Source organism: Vulpes lagopus, chromosome 11, assembly GCF_018345385.1.
Source record: "Vulpes lagopus strain Blue_001 chromosome 11, ASM1834538v1, whole genome shotgun sequence".
Taxonomy (NCBI): domain Eukaryota; kingdom Metazoa; phylum Chordata; class Mammalia; order Carnivora; family Canidae; genus Vulpes; species Vulpes lagopus.
In genome coordinates, this window is record NC_054834.1 from 96,697,744 (window position 1) to 96,714,898 (window position 17,155).

At 44.2% G+C, this 17,155-nt stretch overlaps 1 protein-coding gene across 14 annotated transcripts in view; it reads left to right on the forward strand.

Annotated features, from left to right (window-relative positions):
• RAPGEF4 (Rap guanine nucleotide exchange factor 4) overlaps positions 1 to 2,244 on the forward strand; it is a 284,560-nt gene extending 282,316 nt beyond the window's left edge. For all 14 annotated transcript variants that reach the window (XM_041721890.1, XM_041721892.1, XM_041721891.1 and 11 more), the window contains one exon: positions 661 to 2,244. In XM_041721890.1, the coding sequence (XP_041577824.1) occupies positions 661 to 788 (128 nt within the window). In that variant the 3' untranslated portion in view covers positions 789 to 2,244. The remainder of the gene's footprint in view (positions 1 to 660) is intronic.
• The last annotated feature ends 14,911 nt before the right edge of the window (positions 2,245 to 17,155 follow it).

Sequence of the window (17,155 nt, forward strand, 5' to 3'; positions counted from 1 at the left end):
TTTCTGGCACTCACGTGCGTGGGGGAGCAGGTGAGGAACGAGCAGTAGCTGGCATTTCAGAACAGGCCCCATCAGCCAGGGAATCCCTGGAAGGCCTAGCAGCAGCTGTGACGTCAGCGAGGCCTGGGAAGGGGCTCAGGGCTGCAGCGGTGCCCGACCCCGCGTCTGGAGGGCTGGACCTGCTGATCGCCCTGCCTTGTTTCAGTTCAGCCCAGGTGTTAAGCCCTTTTGTTGGGACCTAACGAAAACTGTGTCTTTTGCCATCAGTCCTCATCAGTCCTCACCTATCCAAGGGGGGCGGAGAGCTGAGTGTCAGACGCAGGTGGGAGGGACAGAGGAAGTGACTTTAATGTACAACCAGGAGCTACTATCAAGTGATGCTCTCACTTTTATTTGCTGCCTTTTTTTTTTTTTTTTTTACAACATATAATACAAAGGAAAGTGATCAAAAAGGTGATCCCAGGGAAGAAAAGGGTGGGAGAGAGGGAACAAGTGGAAACATTTCGATGAATATGGTATGTGGAAAGGTTTCAATGAGACCTGGGGATCCACGATAGATGTAATAAGTAATTGGATAAAATAAATAATTGGAGAAAATAAAGCTGTATTGTATATGCATATATTGGGCAAAGCCAATGTGCGCTTTTTCTCTTTCCGCAGATCCTGATGCAGCTCAAGCTAATAAGAACCATCAGGACGTCCGGAGTTATGTACGGCAATTAAATGTGATTGACAACCAGAGAACTTTATCACAGATGTCACACAGATTAGAGCCTCGCCGACCGTAGACATTTAAAGTGCCCAGAACAATGGTTGCCTCCAGTCCACAATCTTTCAAAAATGCCATGTACGCTACCACTGACTGTATTGTCACTAGAAAATTCTGCAAAACAAGCAGAAAGGCCCCCCGAGACATGTCAGGGCTGCAGCTTACCAGCGTCATGACAAGAGAAGAAATTCTTTGACTTACATAAAGCGTTCACACCCTAGCTTAGGAATCTCCAATTTGTAGTCACACTGTTTTATTTCCCAATCGTGCCATCCTCTTTGCTGAAATGTAAATTAAATCCCACCTGGAAGGTTTGGTAGAAATACCTTTGTCAAGAGCCGTAAGAAGCCCCTGACAGTTTTTCTCAGAGTTCACAAGGTGAGATGTGCTACAAATAGGGTTTATTTGGCTACATCTGTGGTGACATAGTTTCAGTTTTTATCTCAACACCTTGATTTGGAGCATGGGGTTTTTGGAAAGTGTTGAGGAATCATGTAAATCCAAAGCATAAGCTGTGTTCTAGCATCTTCTAAATCTTACCTCTGAAGGAATTAAAGCCGACCACATTACTGTAAAACATTATGACTACTTATGTAATTTAGGGAGGACTGGTCTGTAATTTCTGAATGATATATAGAATAATATTTATGTTTACAATGTAACTTTTTTAAACTTACAAATCAGGATTACATACATAAGAATTCCACTAAGAAACTCCAAGGTTCTAAAAAATTGCCAGCGTTCAGATTAAAAAAAAAACAAAAACAAAACATTTCAAAAGAGCACAATATGCACAAAACATTTTTCAAAATCAAAGTATTTTCCTGGGCATTAAAAACCTTTACTATTGGCTAATTATTGTTACTGATTAAAAAAAAAACACACATGTATTTTCTGGACATAATTGTTATTACAAATATCTTGATTTTCAGCAATTGTTTTGCACTTTCAAATAGATTGTAAATAGTTCACTCAATCAATGGTATAGAGTTATTTATTTGCTATATAATAGATATTGTGCCAAATGATTAGTTTTTATTTATTTTATTTAGTATGTAATTTTGGAGTACATTTTTTTCCTCTTTTCACAATTAGGCTACCTTTCATGTGTAGGAATTGTATGTATGTATATCTTCTGTAAATAACAGCTAGTATCTTCATTAAATATAACTGTTGACCAGAAAAGGTGGTGGCGTTCTCAATTCCTAAAATATGGGAGGGGTAACCTTTTTGATATGGTGGGATTCCAGCTTTTTTTAATCGAAATAAAATTCACAGACTATAAAAATCACCCTTTTAAAGTGTAAAATGCAGTGGTTTTTAGTATATGCACAAGGGAGTTCAGCCATCATCACTAATGCCAGAACATTCTCCTCTTACCCCAGGCTCTGGAAACCACTATCCACTTTCCACTTTCCGTCTCTATGGATTTAGCATTTATTCTGCACATTTTGTATAAATGGAATTATATAATGTGTAGCCTTATATGTCTGATTTCTTTCACTCGGCATAACACTTTCAAGCTTTGTCCATGTAATGGCATGTGTCAGTACTTCACTTCTCTTTATGGCTGAATGGTGTTTGATCATGGGGCTGTCCCACCTCTTGTTTGTCAGTTGATGGCCATTGGGTTCTTCCATTTTTTGGTTATTAGCAGCTATGAAAAAGCACGGTTTTAGAACTGCCTGGTATGATGGGGCCTCATACCACTTCTCGGTCATTGAAGCACTTAGTAAATATTTGATGAAGAGATTTCTAAAATTCTTTAAAGTCCAAATATGTCTCTATTTTTTCATGTTAGCATTTTCCAGAGTGTGTTCCAGGCTATACTAGTCTGCAAGGTCACAAACTGTTCCTCCAAAAACAGACACACAACTGCGAAGCGAAAAACAAAACCAAGATGGTATCTTCAGATAAATTTGGGAGCCACTGCATAATATACCCCATTCTTAGAAACGATTCCCAGTGTTTACTAACATATTGAAGGCTCTGAGAAGTCCTACTGTAATCCCTCCAAACATTACACAGTAGAAGCTCACTTTGAGAAATGCTAAAGCAGGCAAATGCCTTTCTGTGTTCATTCATCTCCTAGTTCAAGGTCCCCAGGGATGTCTTATGCAGGGTTATGCCTCCCACTTAGTGGATCAGAACGCCTGGAATTCACTAGAGATAGAGATTAAAAAAAAAAAAAAAGTCACTGAATAAATTTTTTTGAAGTCTTTATTTTTCAGGATTTCACCATGAGGTCTATGAGATATAGACCTCAATATTGACTGCAAATTTTCACCATTTTATAGTTTTCCTTTTCTTGATAATTTTGAAAGCTGAGCAATGAAGCTGATAGCCTATCCCTTGGGCATTCTTGCTCTTGTTTACTCTTCTTTATCCCTACCTTACTTAAAAGCTGGAATCCTATGTCTGACAGCTTCTTTCCCCCAATTTCATGGTGAATGACATCTTTTGGCCTTTTAATTTAGGCTCGACATTATTCAAAATTAATACACATGCCCTTCCATGCATTCCTCTTAGTCTTCCAAATGAGAATAAGGTAGTAATGGCAAAGTACAAGAATTCTCACTCTAAAAGTGGGGAGCAGTAGCCAGGCAACCTTTCCTGAAGCAGGAGATGCAGTTAATATTTTTCAACTTGCAAACGAGCCAAAAGAAAATAAGAGGCCCACAGGGTCACAAGAAGGATAATGAGGTTTGCTGGAAGACGTGAAGAAAGAATGTTTTTACCCAAAGTGCCTGTAGAAAATTATACATTTAAGTGTTAAACATACCTGCTTAGCAAGGACACTGGCGCAGTGTACAAGAGCTAAGCCTTTCCAGCAATTGTTGAATACCATGCTGGTTAAATAGATTTCTCCTGAATTCAGTGGCATTTCCTCTTAAATATGAATGTGGATCAATGACCACCATTGTCAATGACCAGCATTGAGGAAATTAAAAGAAATATATTCTGGTTTCAAAACATGCTTCTAATTAAAAAAAAAAAAATCAGCATAGACTACTACACAGTGTGGTAAAAAAGAAAAGGAAAAAAAAAGAGAAAAAAAAGAGCCCCAGCCTTGAATAGCTTTCCTTACACTGTCAATCTAAAAAGTATTCCACTTCTTGCTTTGGAATGATCCTGATTTCCTCTATTTGTTTTATGTTGGGGCAGAAGAATTCCTCTGTGCTTCAGGGTCCTTCTTTCTAGCTGGATTGAGAATCAAATGGACGTGAGACGGATTAACAGGAGAAAATTAAATTTAGCAGCATACTTATGGGGAATACTCACACGGACGTGGACATTTGAAAGACAGTCAGGCAAAATGAGGGCCAGATGTCATCTTGAGCTAAGGCACAGGGAATAGGGGGCCTTCAAAGGGAAGGGATGTGATCTTTAGGAAGAATGAAAGAGAATGAATGTTTGGTAAACAAACGTTTGCTGGGCCCCTCGGAACCGTGGGACAGAGAGAGGACTTTGACCCAACAGGTCTTGCTAGGGGCCTCCTCCCCGTCTCCACTACCCAGTTGGTATCACGCTGTACTCGGGCGCCGTGCTAGCCCTTGTCCGGGGGCAGATCCTCCATCTATATTCTTTGAGGCAGTTGAGGGGGAAGGTAAAGAGTTTTTTCCCCATCTGCTGGGATTTGATTGCTTTTAGCTCAAAAATCCTCTTCATGCTGAAGTTGCCCACCTGGATGGGCAGCCTGCCCTGGGGCCCTCCTCTCCATGGGGACCAGCGTGGTGGTGGATGGACGGGTTACTTATAAACGGACTTCTAAACCTTCAACTTAATCTAAGGAAACTTCAACTTAATTAGACATTGTTAGTGAACTTTCTATTCACTCATTCATTAGCAAATAATGCCAGGCCCGCTATGAGCTCGGGATTCGACGGTGAGAACTAGAGGGTCCCTGTCCTCCTGGAGCTTGTCACCTTAGAGACAGAAGATTAATCAAATAATCAGACATAATATGCAAACCGGTCCGGAGAGGGATATGGTGCCGGTGGACATGTGATAAGGGGATTAAAGCCCAGGTGAGGAGATGCTTCCTGTGGGAGTGACAGTTGACCCGCACCCTGGAGGATGCAGACGCTAAGCAGAGGGGGAAGACTATGTCCTGTGGGCAATAACCCTGGCAGCTGAGGGACCCAAGAAGACCCGGGCTGCAAGGCCAAGGCCATACCGGCCTTTCCAGGGGCTTCACCTTCTACCAAGGCCAGCGGGAGCCACCGAAGCGCTTGGGGCAGGGGCTGGCGGTGCTGAGGGAAGCCCCTGGGGGGCAGGGTCATCGCCTTAGGTCACCCTTCGCAGGGACGCGTGGTGTCACCCCCAATTCCTTACTGGCTGTGGTTCGCAGGCCCAAAGGTAAGGCGGAGGGAGAGGTGGGCAAGGCCGCACCCTGAAAGCCGCGGTGCCCCAGACACCCACAGTCAGCCGCCCTCCTGGCTTGGTCCCCCCTGCTCCACCTTTTAACTTTTTGTTCCAAGAGACATAAAATTCACCGTTTGTAACCCTTCCCGAGCCCAAGCCTCCTCCATGTAAGGGCGATCCCGCGGCACCACCGCCAGCGCCCGGGCCACGCGCCCCTCGCCGCCCGCCCCCAGCAGGGGTCGCGTCCTGGGCGGGCAGTCGGCGCCCCGGTCCCTGCCCCGCGCTCCCCGGGTGGGTGGCGGCGGGTGCCCGGCCTCCTCCCGAGGGCAGCCCTGCGGGGCCCTGCACGGGGTGGACTGCAGCCTCCGCCCCCCGCCCCCGACTTCGGGGCCCGCAGCTGCCGCGCCTGCCGCCGACGGGAACTAGGGGTCGGGGCCCCGGAGGGTCACCCCGGCGAGGGAGGGCCGACTCCGGAGCGGGGGCAGCGTCCGAGCGGGAAGCCGCGGGACCGGCGGGGGCGCAGCGCGGTGGCGGGTGCCGGAGCCCTGACCTCCCCGGGCACACAGGCCACTGGCTCAGCGCGGGGGACGAGGGGCGCTCGGCCCTGGGCCTGGGGGGGCTGCACCAGGCGGCCGGAGCCGCGGCGGGAGGGGGACGGGGCTGCACGCGCGGGCTGTAGAGATGCCCCGGGCAGGCGAGTGTGCACTGGACAGCTGAGTCTGCACCAGGAGGGCGAGTGTGCACTGGACAGCTGAGTCTGCACCAGGTGGGCGGGTGTGCCCCGGGCGGGCGAGTCTGCACCAGGAAGGCGAGTGTGCACTGGACAGCTGAGTCTGCACCAGGAAGGCGAGTGTGCACTGGACAGCTGAGTCTGCACCAGGTGGGCGGGTGTGCACTGGACAGCTGAGTCTGCACCAGGTGGGCGGGTGTGCCCCGGGAGGGCGAGTGTGCACTGGACAGCTGAGTCTGCACCAGGTGGGCGAGTGTGCCCCGGGCGGGCGAGCGTGGCAGCTGCTGGGGCTTCCACGGCAGCTCCAGAGACCGCACTGCGGCCTCTATGCGCGGGGGCGGGGGCGGGGGGGGGGGGCGGTGATTTTGAGGAGCCGGTCATGCACCTGTGGTGGTGGGAAAGGGAAACCTGCGGAATGCGCGGGCAGGGGGTCCGGGGGGGCCCGAGAGCCCCCTGGGGAGACACCCTCAAGCTTGAGGATGCCAGGCCGGGTCGCCCCAGATCTTCAGCCGACTGGAGGAGGCCCGAGGCCGGCTCGATGACCAAGGGCTTCCTCTTTCTCTTTGTTTTAAAGATATTTATTTAGGGGATCCCCGGGTGGCTCAGCGGTTAGCGCCGCCTTCAGCCCAGGGCGTGATCCTGGAGACCCGGGATCGAGTCCTGCATCGGGCTCCACCAGGGAGCCTGCTTCTCCCTCTGCCTGTGTCTCTGCCTCTCTCTCTGTGTGTGTCTCTCATGAATAAATAAATAAAATCTTTTTTTATAAAAAAAACAACTTACGTGCCGGGAGCTGGAATGCATTTCAAATTACGGATGAAAGAGGGCCGAGGTGAAGGCAGAATAGGACTCGGGCTTTTTACCGACACATCAAATGTTCTGGGACGAAGGAGCAGATCAGAAGCCAACCCAAGGGCGACGGAGTCCAGATCACAGCAGGAGCTAGACTTTTTTTTTTTTTTTTTATATGATAGTCACAGAGAGAGAGAGAGAGAGAGAGAGAGAGAGGCAGAGACATGGGCAGAGGAAGAAGCAGGCTCCATGCACCGGGAGCCCCACGTGGGATTCGATCCCGGGTCTCCAGGATCGCGCCCTGGGCCAAAGGCAGGCGCCAAACCGCTGCGCCACCCAGGGATCCCAGGAGCTAGGCTTTAACCTCACCTGGGTGTTCATCTACATGTTGGGGCCCCATCGCCTGCAAACAGTCGGCGCTGGTAGGAGCGGCCTCCCGAGGACGGAGTTCCTCTAGTGGCTCCGACCTCCTCTCCCCTGAGGCTCACAGGCCCGCGTCAACCCCGCTTGTATCCACTTCTGGATTTAATTCAGAAATTAAATGGAAGGTATGAGCCGAAGGGGACGCGGTTTTAGAGATTAGTGCTTGGGGCACTCTAGGTGAGCCAGGTGATGCTCGGTCCTTTTAATTAAGAATTTGCTTTCACTAACAACACAAGCAAATGAATAACATTAAGTCAACATTGAAAGCCTCGCAGGGGGCAGGGCTGTGGGAATCACCGAGATGATGCAGTTGTGTTATAGGCCCATGTGCGGAGTTCACTTACACATTAGAAAATGCATCTTTGGAGCAACTGAATAAAGTGTGTAACACGGGGCAGGGGAATCTTTTGGGCACCAAGAGCAGGTGATTGCTGGGGTGGGAAAAGAGGAAATCCTGTACTTCCACTTAAAATTAGAAGAGAAGTAAGGTCAGTAAGGAATATTGGGTTTTAAATACAAAATTCTCTGCTGACTTTAGGAGAGAATTTTCTGGATATGTTGGTTCAGTAATCAATGCCTTTCACCTGTCGCTTCACTTACCATTTATTGAATACCTACTGTCTGCAGCTACATCACGCAGTATTTTATTCTAAACACCTATGAGATGAATAGTCTTACTGTCTACTGCTGAAGAAACACTGAGAGGAATTATCTTGCTGGAGGTCACAGGCTTAAATTATTCCAGAGCGTATGTTTTTTTTTTAAGATTGATTGATTTATTTATGATAGACAGAGAGAGAGAGAGAGAGAGAGAGAGAGAGACAGAAGGAGGGAGAAGCAAGCTCCACACAGGGAGTCCAATGTGGGACTCGATCCCGGGACTCCAGGATCGCGCCCTGGGCCAAAGGCAGGCGCCAAACCGCTGAGCCACCCAGGGATCCCCTAGAGCGTATGTTGTTAACTATGAGGCCACACTGTCGCCTCTCTTTTTGCCCCCAGGCTTTTGATGCCATAAACTAAAAATCACAGAAAAGAGTTTGGGGAACCAAAGCATGATATTATTTTTACCAAAATATTGTAAGTGGAGTTTAGACAAGAGATTTGGGTGTATTTCTCTCTAAAGTTTCTCTTCAAAATAGAACTCTGTTCATATGTATGTGGGCGGGGCCCTTTATAAATATCTTATGTATCATACATGTGCCATGGGAAATCTTTAATTTCACAAGATGATATAACATTTAACTGCATTAACCATAAAGAATCCACTCGATTTCAGGAAGGGGCTCCTATTGTATTTGAAACAATCTCTTAGGCTGAATGTTTGTTTTCTTTCTTTTTTTTTTTTTTTAAGATTTTATTTATTTATTCGTTAGAGACACCCAGAGAGAGGTAGAGACACAGGCAGAGGGAGAAGCAGGCTCCATGCAGGGAGCCCGACATGGGACTCGATCCCGGGACTCCAGGATCTCACCCTGGGCTGAAGGCAGGCGCTAAACCGCTGAGCCACCCGGGCGTCCCATGAATGTTTGTTTTCATATTATTCTCGGTGCCTTATTTCATTGACTCTGCTGAAATTGAAGCTTTTTTAAAGGATGTAGATTTACTGAGACTTTTATAGAAAAGATGGAGAAGGGGGTTATATTACAGAATCCCATAGTGTTTCATTTTAAAAAATCCTCACAGGACATATCTTGTCTTCCAAATCTTTCTTTTTGTTTTCAATTATATTCTCCACCCCTCTAGTTTGCAGATCATCCTCAGAAACCCAAAGTCATGTTTTCTTTTTTATACAAATCAGCTTGATTCCCAGACCCCACCCCCCCACCCCCCACCTCCGTAGCCCTAGATCCAAACGTGAAAATCTCCACTCCAACTGAGGATGAAGGTATTGTTTGTTCTTGGCAAACAGAAGACCCTCTTGTTACCAGGGTCATTCATAGAATAAAACGTAGAATAAAAGATATAAATTGTTTTTATCATTATAATTGAGAAAATAGTCTCATTTAGAACCCAAACTAGCTAAGCTCCTTGTGCCTCCTAAAGGTGAATGTCCTAATTCGTGCGGGGACAGTAAATCTCTCTCCCCTTAGATAGTAAATCTCTCTCTCCACTTCAGAAACCAGTGGGAAAGGAAAGAAGGAAAGAGGGAAATGCCAAAGTCTTCTGTATTTCTGCTGTGCCCTACCTCACGTTCCACATGGACATACATCCATGGCAACAGGAGCCTAAGAAAATAATTACCTTCCTTGGAGATAATTTTCCAAGATGCACATTGACATCACTCTTCCTTTCTCTTAAAGTCCCCCAAGTCATAATAAGCTGAGGGGATAGTTTTCTCCTTGCTATTTTGGATACGTCCTCAGAGGCTGCAATGATATTTTTGATGCCCTTCAGAATATCCAAGGACTTCTACCAGTTCCTAATTTTTTCCTGATCTTAAACCATCTGGATAACTGGCCTCTCAAGTTGTAGCAAACTTTTCATCAATTGAGCTACTCTTCCTAGATATTCTTCCTGGGTACACTTCCAGCACAGTCTCTCATATTTTTTCATTAGCTATCATGGGTTATAACTTCACAAAATGGGAAGGAAAAAGTCCAAGGCATGATAGCACCAATTCTACTGTACTGGCTGAGTCAACTACGAAAATATCCTAAAGCATGCCTGCCGTCAACTTGTCCCTCTATGTACTAGAGGTTCCATTGAACCTTCCATTCAGGGAAGTGTCCTAAAGGAGAAAAATCTACTTTACAACAACAGAGAAAATCCATGCCAGCTAATCGTCAATATTATTTTTCCTTATTTTAAAAAATTTTATTTATTTATTTATTTATTTATTTATTTATTTATTTATTTATTAGATTTTATTCATTTATTCATGAGAGAGACCCAGAGAAAGAGACAGAGACACAGGCAGAGGGAGAAGCAGGCTCCCCTCAGAGGGCCCAATGTGGCACTCGATCTGAGAACTCTGGGATCACGCTCTGAACTGAAGGCAGAGCTTAACAGCTGAGCCATCCAGGCGTCCCTCCTTTTTTTTTTTTTTTTTTTAAGATTTTATTTATTCATTTGACAGAAAGAGAGCACAAGCAGGAGTAGTGGCAAGAAGAGGGAAAGGGAGAAGCAGACTCCCCGCTGAGCAAGGAGTCTGATGTGGGGCTTAATCCAGGACCTTGGGATCATGACCCAAGCTGAAGGCAGACATTTACCTGACTGAGCCACCCAGGGGCCCCTAATTTTTCATTCTTAAACAATAACTAATGATCACATGCTATCCGAGGAAATTAGTACCATAAAAGAGAAAAATAAAGGGAAATAAAGAGAAAAACTGACTCTAGAGGAAACAGAAATAATTCTGGTAACTGAATAATAATGATAATGGTAATAATAACAGCAATAATCATAACAAATGTTTAGCATGTGGAACAGGACCAATAATAATGATAATAATATATAGCATTAATGAACACCAACTCTGAGCCAGGTACTGTTTTAAACACTGGGCATATATTTACTTATTCAATCCAAACAAAAAACCTATTATGGTCCCCATCTTACAGATGAAGAAACTAAGACCAAGAGAAGCTAGGCCAAGGTCACACAATTCATAAACAGCAAACCTCAGTCCAGGTCTATTTAATTCCCAAGCCCATGTTCTTAGTCCCTATGCTATGGTGCATTGAGAGCCTTCATCTTTGAGTTTTAGATAGTTCAAAGTTCTCACTAACATCTGTCTTGAGGGATCCATCAAGTCCTCAAGTTCTCATGTATTAAGACCACACAAGTTTCAACTTGACTTGACTAAGAGTCTGGGAAATGGTGAGAGCTTGAAGTCAATCCCCACTTACATACATATTGGAGCTAAGACTACTGAAGTAAGAATACCTAAGAGCATCATTCACAGGATGTTAGCACAAAAACTTGTTGTATCCCGAAATGTCAGGACCGGAAATAATCTGAATCATCTGGAGATACGATATAGCTGACATTACTTCCTCCAGAGGCTGGGGATGTTGGTCATAGACAACAAGCTGTGTAATCTAACCCACTGAAACTCGTTAGAGGGCTTTATGCAACTAATTTGCATGGCAAAATGATCCAGATAAACTGGTTTCATAGACAGGCCATGGTTGGGTAAGTGAGGTTGAATTTTGATTACTCAACTGAAATAGTTCAGTTGGATTTTGCAAATGTGACATAATTATTTTGAAATGCTTGCCATAACAACTGGGTATGATTTGCTCTGTATTAATGAAGTAAAACACTAACACAATTATCCAGCTATTTCAACTCTTTTACTTTTACCTGATACCCAGTGATGAGGAGAATTGTGATATGTAGGAAAACGAAGACTAACCTCATGCATAAAGACTTAAAATTGCAATATGTGGACAAAAGCAATGAAGCACGTAGGAGGCCTCATCTCATCAAAAATGAACGCTGGCACTACAGAAGGCATAATAAGTCAGATGATATGTGACATAAAGTGAAGCAAAGGCTTGATGAACCTCATTCACTGATCTGAAGGTAGTGGGTCTAAGCCCATCATAAAAAACAAAGTCACCCCAGATTCTCTAGGAGTCAAGAAGTCAGTGAGTAGATTTATAAGAAAACACATACCCACACTCTCCAATACACATATTATCTTTTCCTGTATATAGTATATAAATACTATATACATACACATTACATTTGCTTTCTTTTTTTTTTTTACATTTGCTTTCTTAAAACAATATCTAGAACCTACCTCTTTTTAGAACATTGAAACTATAGGAATATGCAGTACTATGGTTATAATTTTTAAATGTAGAATATTTCTTATATCAGTGGGAGAATATCTACTGAGAAAAAAGACTTCATTTCCTTTTATAAATAGCTGTGGATTAGAGTACAACAATAGTCGTAACTCTGCTATTTCTGTGCATTTAAAGTCAAGATGATGACTGTATTGAAAAAGAACGAAGAGAAAATCAATAGATTATTGCTTCAATGGAGCTCACAACAGTGCTGATTAGAGAACACAAATGGATTGCATAATAGTAAAATAACTATAAACTGAGGATGGATTTAAGCCTATGTTAAGACCATTCTTAACTGCATTGTATCTTTAGAAAACATGCATTGAAATTACAACAGCAAATTAAATCTATTCGACCGCAAAATTTAATACATAAGAAATAACATTTATTAATGATCTGGAAGAGGGAGTAAATAGCATGTTAATGAAATTTGCAGATGATACTAAATTGGAAGGTGTTACAAACAACAATGTGGACAGGAGTTTAAATTTTTTTTTTTTTAATTTATTTATGATAGTCACAGAGAGAGAGAGAGGCAGAGGGAGAAGCAGGCCCCACGCACCGGGAGCCCGATGTGGGACTCGATCCCGGGTCTCCAGGATCGCGCCCTGGGCCAAAGGCAGGCGCCAAACCGCTGCGCCACCCAGGGATCCCTGGACAGGAGTTTAATACAAATGGACTTTAAAAAGTTAGGGAAAGCCAATGGTGGCAAAAAAGGGGGGGCATATAGAACTTATAAAAAATATTCATTGAAAAATTTTCAACTTGAGAAACAATAATAAAAAAGTGTGGATGGAAAAGTGACTTTGAAATTTGATCAGGATTTCCAGTGTGATAAACTGGTTTATCCACTCTTGAGAGGTCCTAGGCCTGCTACTGGGAAGGAGGCATTCATTCCTTGACTCATCTAGCCCCTCTATAGGCAGACCTGAAGAACTGTATTGCTTATTGCAGACTTTTGGAGGCAAGCAAAACAAAGCAACCAGATCAGGTAAAATCATTTTTAAAAAATTGCTTATTGAGTGAACCCCGGGTGGCTCAGTGGTTTAGCGCTGCCTTCAGCCCAGGGCCTGATCCTGGAGACCCAGGATCAAGTCCTGCATTGGACTCCCAGCATGGAGCCTGCTTCTCCCTCTGCCTGTGTCTCTGCCTCTCTCTCTCTCTGTCTGTCATGAATAAATAAATAAAATCTCTAAAAAAAAAAAAATTGCTTATGAAGAGAAAGGAATGACGAGAGAATAGGGAAGACACACACGATTACATATCGGTATCATCATCCAATAGTGTTTACAATGAAGAGGAGCTATGAAAAATCTACAGGTACCTGAAATTTGTATACAAAAGGTGGCTGATGTCACTTGGTTATTTAGGAGCGTTTATTCATTGGAACTAATAATTCCCTTGTGAAATATGGTTCTTGCTTTTCCAGAGATCAACAGATAGAAGGGGTTTCCTTCTTACTCACAGGTGCCCAACTCTAATAAATTTGTGCTATTCTGAACGCCATATGAGCTACTATCATTGGTCTTCTTAGAATGTCTGAAATTCTGGCCTGCATTTGCTGCATCCAGAAGAACAGCAAGCTGTGTCACCTAGAAGCTCTGGAGACGCTAAGAAACCAAGTAATGTATCTCCAATGTCCTACCAGCTCACCTGGGGCTCAGAGAGTTACCTGAAAGCTCGGGTCTATTCATTGGATCCGTTAAAGCGGAACCATCAATTTCAGAAACATGACTATTTTCATGACATTTTCCATTTCCCTTAAGATTTCGTGCTCCCTTTGAGTAGAATCTGCCCCTGCCACATGTGTGATGGACGGAGGAAAGACTACTCCCGGTGGCCAGGTGTGACGCTGAGGATGAGAACTGATAGAGGAAAATCCAGGGAAGGAGGTGGAGGTGCTAGGAGGAGGACAGAGTAAGGCTGGTGAAGATGGGGATTAATGCTGGTGAGGAAAATCTAGATTAGATCATGGCCCTAAGGATCTTGGACTTTATTCAGCAGGCAGCGACGTGTCAGTTAAAGTGTTTGAGTGAAGGTTTTTGAGTTTTAATCCGATTTTTCTATGTTCTGTGTTAGATACTCCTTCCAAATACATACTATTCGCTAATTAGATAGACATGCCACCTAGGTCTTCATCCAAATTGCAGAAACGTTGAACAGGGCAGGATGGAGAAGAGAGAGCCCAGCAAGATACCATTAGAAACCCTTTGTATGGGAACACTGCAACCCGAGCGACACCAGCACTTTGGGGGTTCACCTTTGAACGTGTTTTCAGTCTAATAGCAATTTACCGTATTGTACTGTCATTCGTTAAAATCCCCTTCTGATTTATAAAGTCATCATGAGAAACTTTGTCATGTTTTACTGAGGAAGTCCTCATTGTCCTCGAAGATTCCAGCAGAGAAAACCAGGTTTGTCTCGTGTGTCTTAATTTCAATGAATCCATGCTGGTTCCTGGTGTTCGCAGTCAAAGCAATTACCAGCTTTCCATTCCGTTGTGGCACTTAGTAATTACTCTAGGATCTTGCCAGAAAATCATACCAACTGTTATATATTTGGGGAAGAAGCATATGAGTTTCTTGCAACAAAGCAGGGCTAAGGGCAAATAGGACAGATGGCAAGGCTCTGCTGAAAGGGTATGACAAGCTCAATGATGATTCAGGCATGTCTTTTTTTTTTTTTTTTTAAGATTTTATTTATTTATTCATGAGAGACACGGAGAGAGAGGCAGAGACACAGGCAGAGGGAGAAGCAGGCTCCATGCAGGGAGCCCAATGTGGGACTCGATCCCAGGCCCCTGGGATCACGCCCTGAGCTGAAGGCAGACGCTCAGCTACTGAGCCACCCAGGTGTCCCTCAGTCACATCTTAGATCTAGGACGTTAAAGAATAGCCCAGCAAACAATAGCAAAGAGTAAGGAGTGCATGGGACTCAGGAGTTGGGCGAGTAGGTCTTTATCATCGCACAGGACCATCGAGCAGTATGGTCCCAACTACGTGAGAGCCGCTTAGGGCCAGGGCTGGCACCACATCCCAGATTAGCTGAGGTCTAGCAAAGTGCTCTCTTTCCTATCCTGGGCTGCTGCCCTGTGACGCTGCATCTTGAGGCAAGAAGGACACAAGGCAACTGGTTCTCTTCAGCTCAAGGAGCACCTCAGACTCTTTAAAACAGCAGTTCTCCAAATGCACTCTGGGAGCCCCTTCAGCAAGTCTGTGAGGTCAAAACTCATCTCAGAAAGATACTAAGGTGTTGTTTTCACTGTTCTCTCTTAGGAGTGAACAGTCGACTCTCCCAAACGTGTGGTGTCCTACTGGAATGCTTGGAATGCAGAAGCAGATCTGAGAATCCAATTGTCTTCTTTTAGGCCAGACGTAGAGATTTGCAAGAATATAAAACAATGACATTCTTTCTTCTCACTACTTTTAGTTTGCACAGTATTTGTTTTTCATTAGATCGCATTATTTTGGCTGGCGTAAGTGAGTTTTAAATAAAGAGATTTCTGTTTTGATTTCTACTGTGATAAATATTGAGAGGTATAACTTACCTGGCCAAAAACTATTTGGCACCCTCAAACACTCTAGAGCGTAAAGGAATCCTGAGACCAAAAAGTTGGAAAATTGCTTGATCTAAAAGAACAAGCCCTAGAGTCCACCTCTTGCTCCCGGAGGGAAACAAGTTGCTAAAGCTTTCCAGGACTTTTTCCTGCCCTACAGCGTGGGATGATGATTCCAATTCCCTGCTGGGGTCATGGTGAAGGTCAGATGAAGAGTGGGTATAAAACTCTTAGTTCAGTGCATAGCACGTGAGCACCCAGTGAATAGAAGCCATCACTATTAGTATTGCCATGATCATTACTCTTCTTGTAGTCGGCTACTATGACTACCATCATGAGGACAATTACTCCCTCCCGGCAATGCCTTTACTCAGATATCTGAAGGATTTATTCCTTGAACTTGTTAAATGTTCTTGTGCCTTTGTACTTCTTGTTCCCTTTGCCTATAATACCTTTCCCACATTTCTGTCCAGCAAATTCACTTCATTCTTCTCCTGTGGACATAGAGGTTCTTTGTCTGACCTCTCAAAACTGTGTTCCGTGCCCTGCTGTAACCCCACATCCTTGCCTTCTTAAAAGCACACCACATTGGGATCCCTGGGTGGCGCAGCGGTTTGGCGCCTGCCTTTGGCCCAGGGCGCGATCCTGGAGACCCGGGATCGAATCCCACGTCGGGCTCCCGGTGCATGGAGCCTGCTTCTCCCTCTGCCTGTATCTCTGCCTCTCTCTCTCTCTCTGTGACTATCATAAATAAATAAAAAAAATTTAAAAAAAAAAAAAAAAAAAAAAAAAAAAAAAAAAAAAAAAAGCACACCACAGAATAATCACTTGTGTCTTTTCTGGCCTTTCTATTTTATTTTATTTATTTTAAAAAATATTTTATTTATTCATGAGAGATACAGAGAGAGAGGCAGAGACACAGGCAGAGGGAGAAGCAGGCTCCATGCAGGGAGCCCCATGCGGGACTCGATCCCTGGACTCCAGGATCACGCCCTGAGCCGAAGGCAGGCACCAAACCGCTGAGCCACCCAGACGTCCCTATTTTATTTTATTATTTTATTTATTTATTTAATTATTTTAATTTTATTTCAATTTGCCAACATATAGTATAACCCCCAGTGCTCATCCCATCACATGCTCTCATTAATGCTGTCACCCGTTAAGCCATCCCCTACCCACCTCCCCTTTCAGAACCCCTTGTTTCCCAGAGTTAGGAGTCTCTCATGGTTTGTCTTCCTCTCTAATTTTTCTCCAGTTTCCCCTCCTTCCCTTATGGTCCCTTTCATTATTTCTTATATTCCACATATGAGTGAAACCATATGATAATGGTCTTTCTCCGATTGACTTATTTCACTCAGCATAATACCCTCCATTGCACTCAGCAAACTATGAGAACAGAGACCACGTCTTGGTCACTGTTATAATTACAGTTCAGCACAGTGCCTGTCATTCAGTAAATGCTTTTTGAACAAATTTAATAAAAGTCCCCAATTTTTCTTCTTGCCCTATTCCTCCTTTCATGCCCTGGAACATCCAAGCAAGTTTGGCACCTGAAATATTCTCATAAATTCTTCCATCCTTAAGTTAGATGTGAAAGCTAAGTTCAAACAATGACCCGGGCTTTATTCATCATTTTAAGGTCATGGTTGCTTATCTTAAAGGATGTGTGACTGTGTGCCTTCATTTCTCAGGGATCCAGCGTGGTGCAGGAGGGAGAACACCAA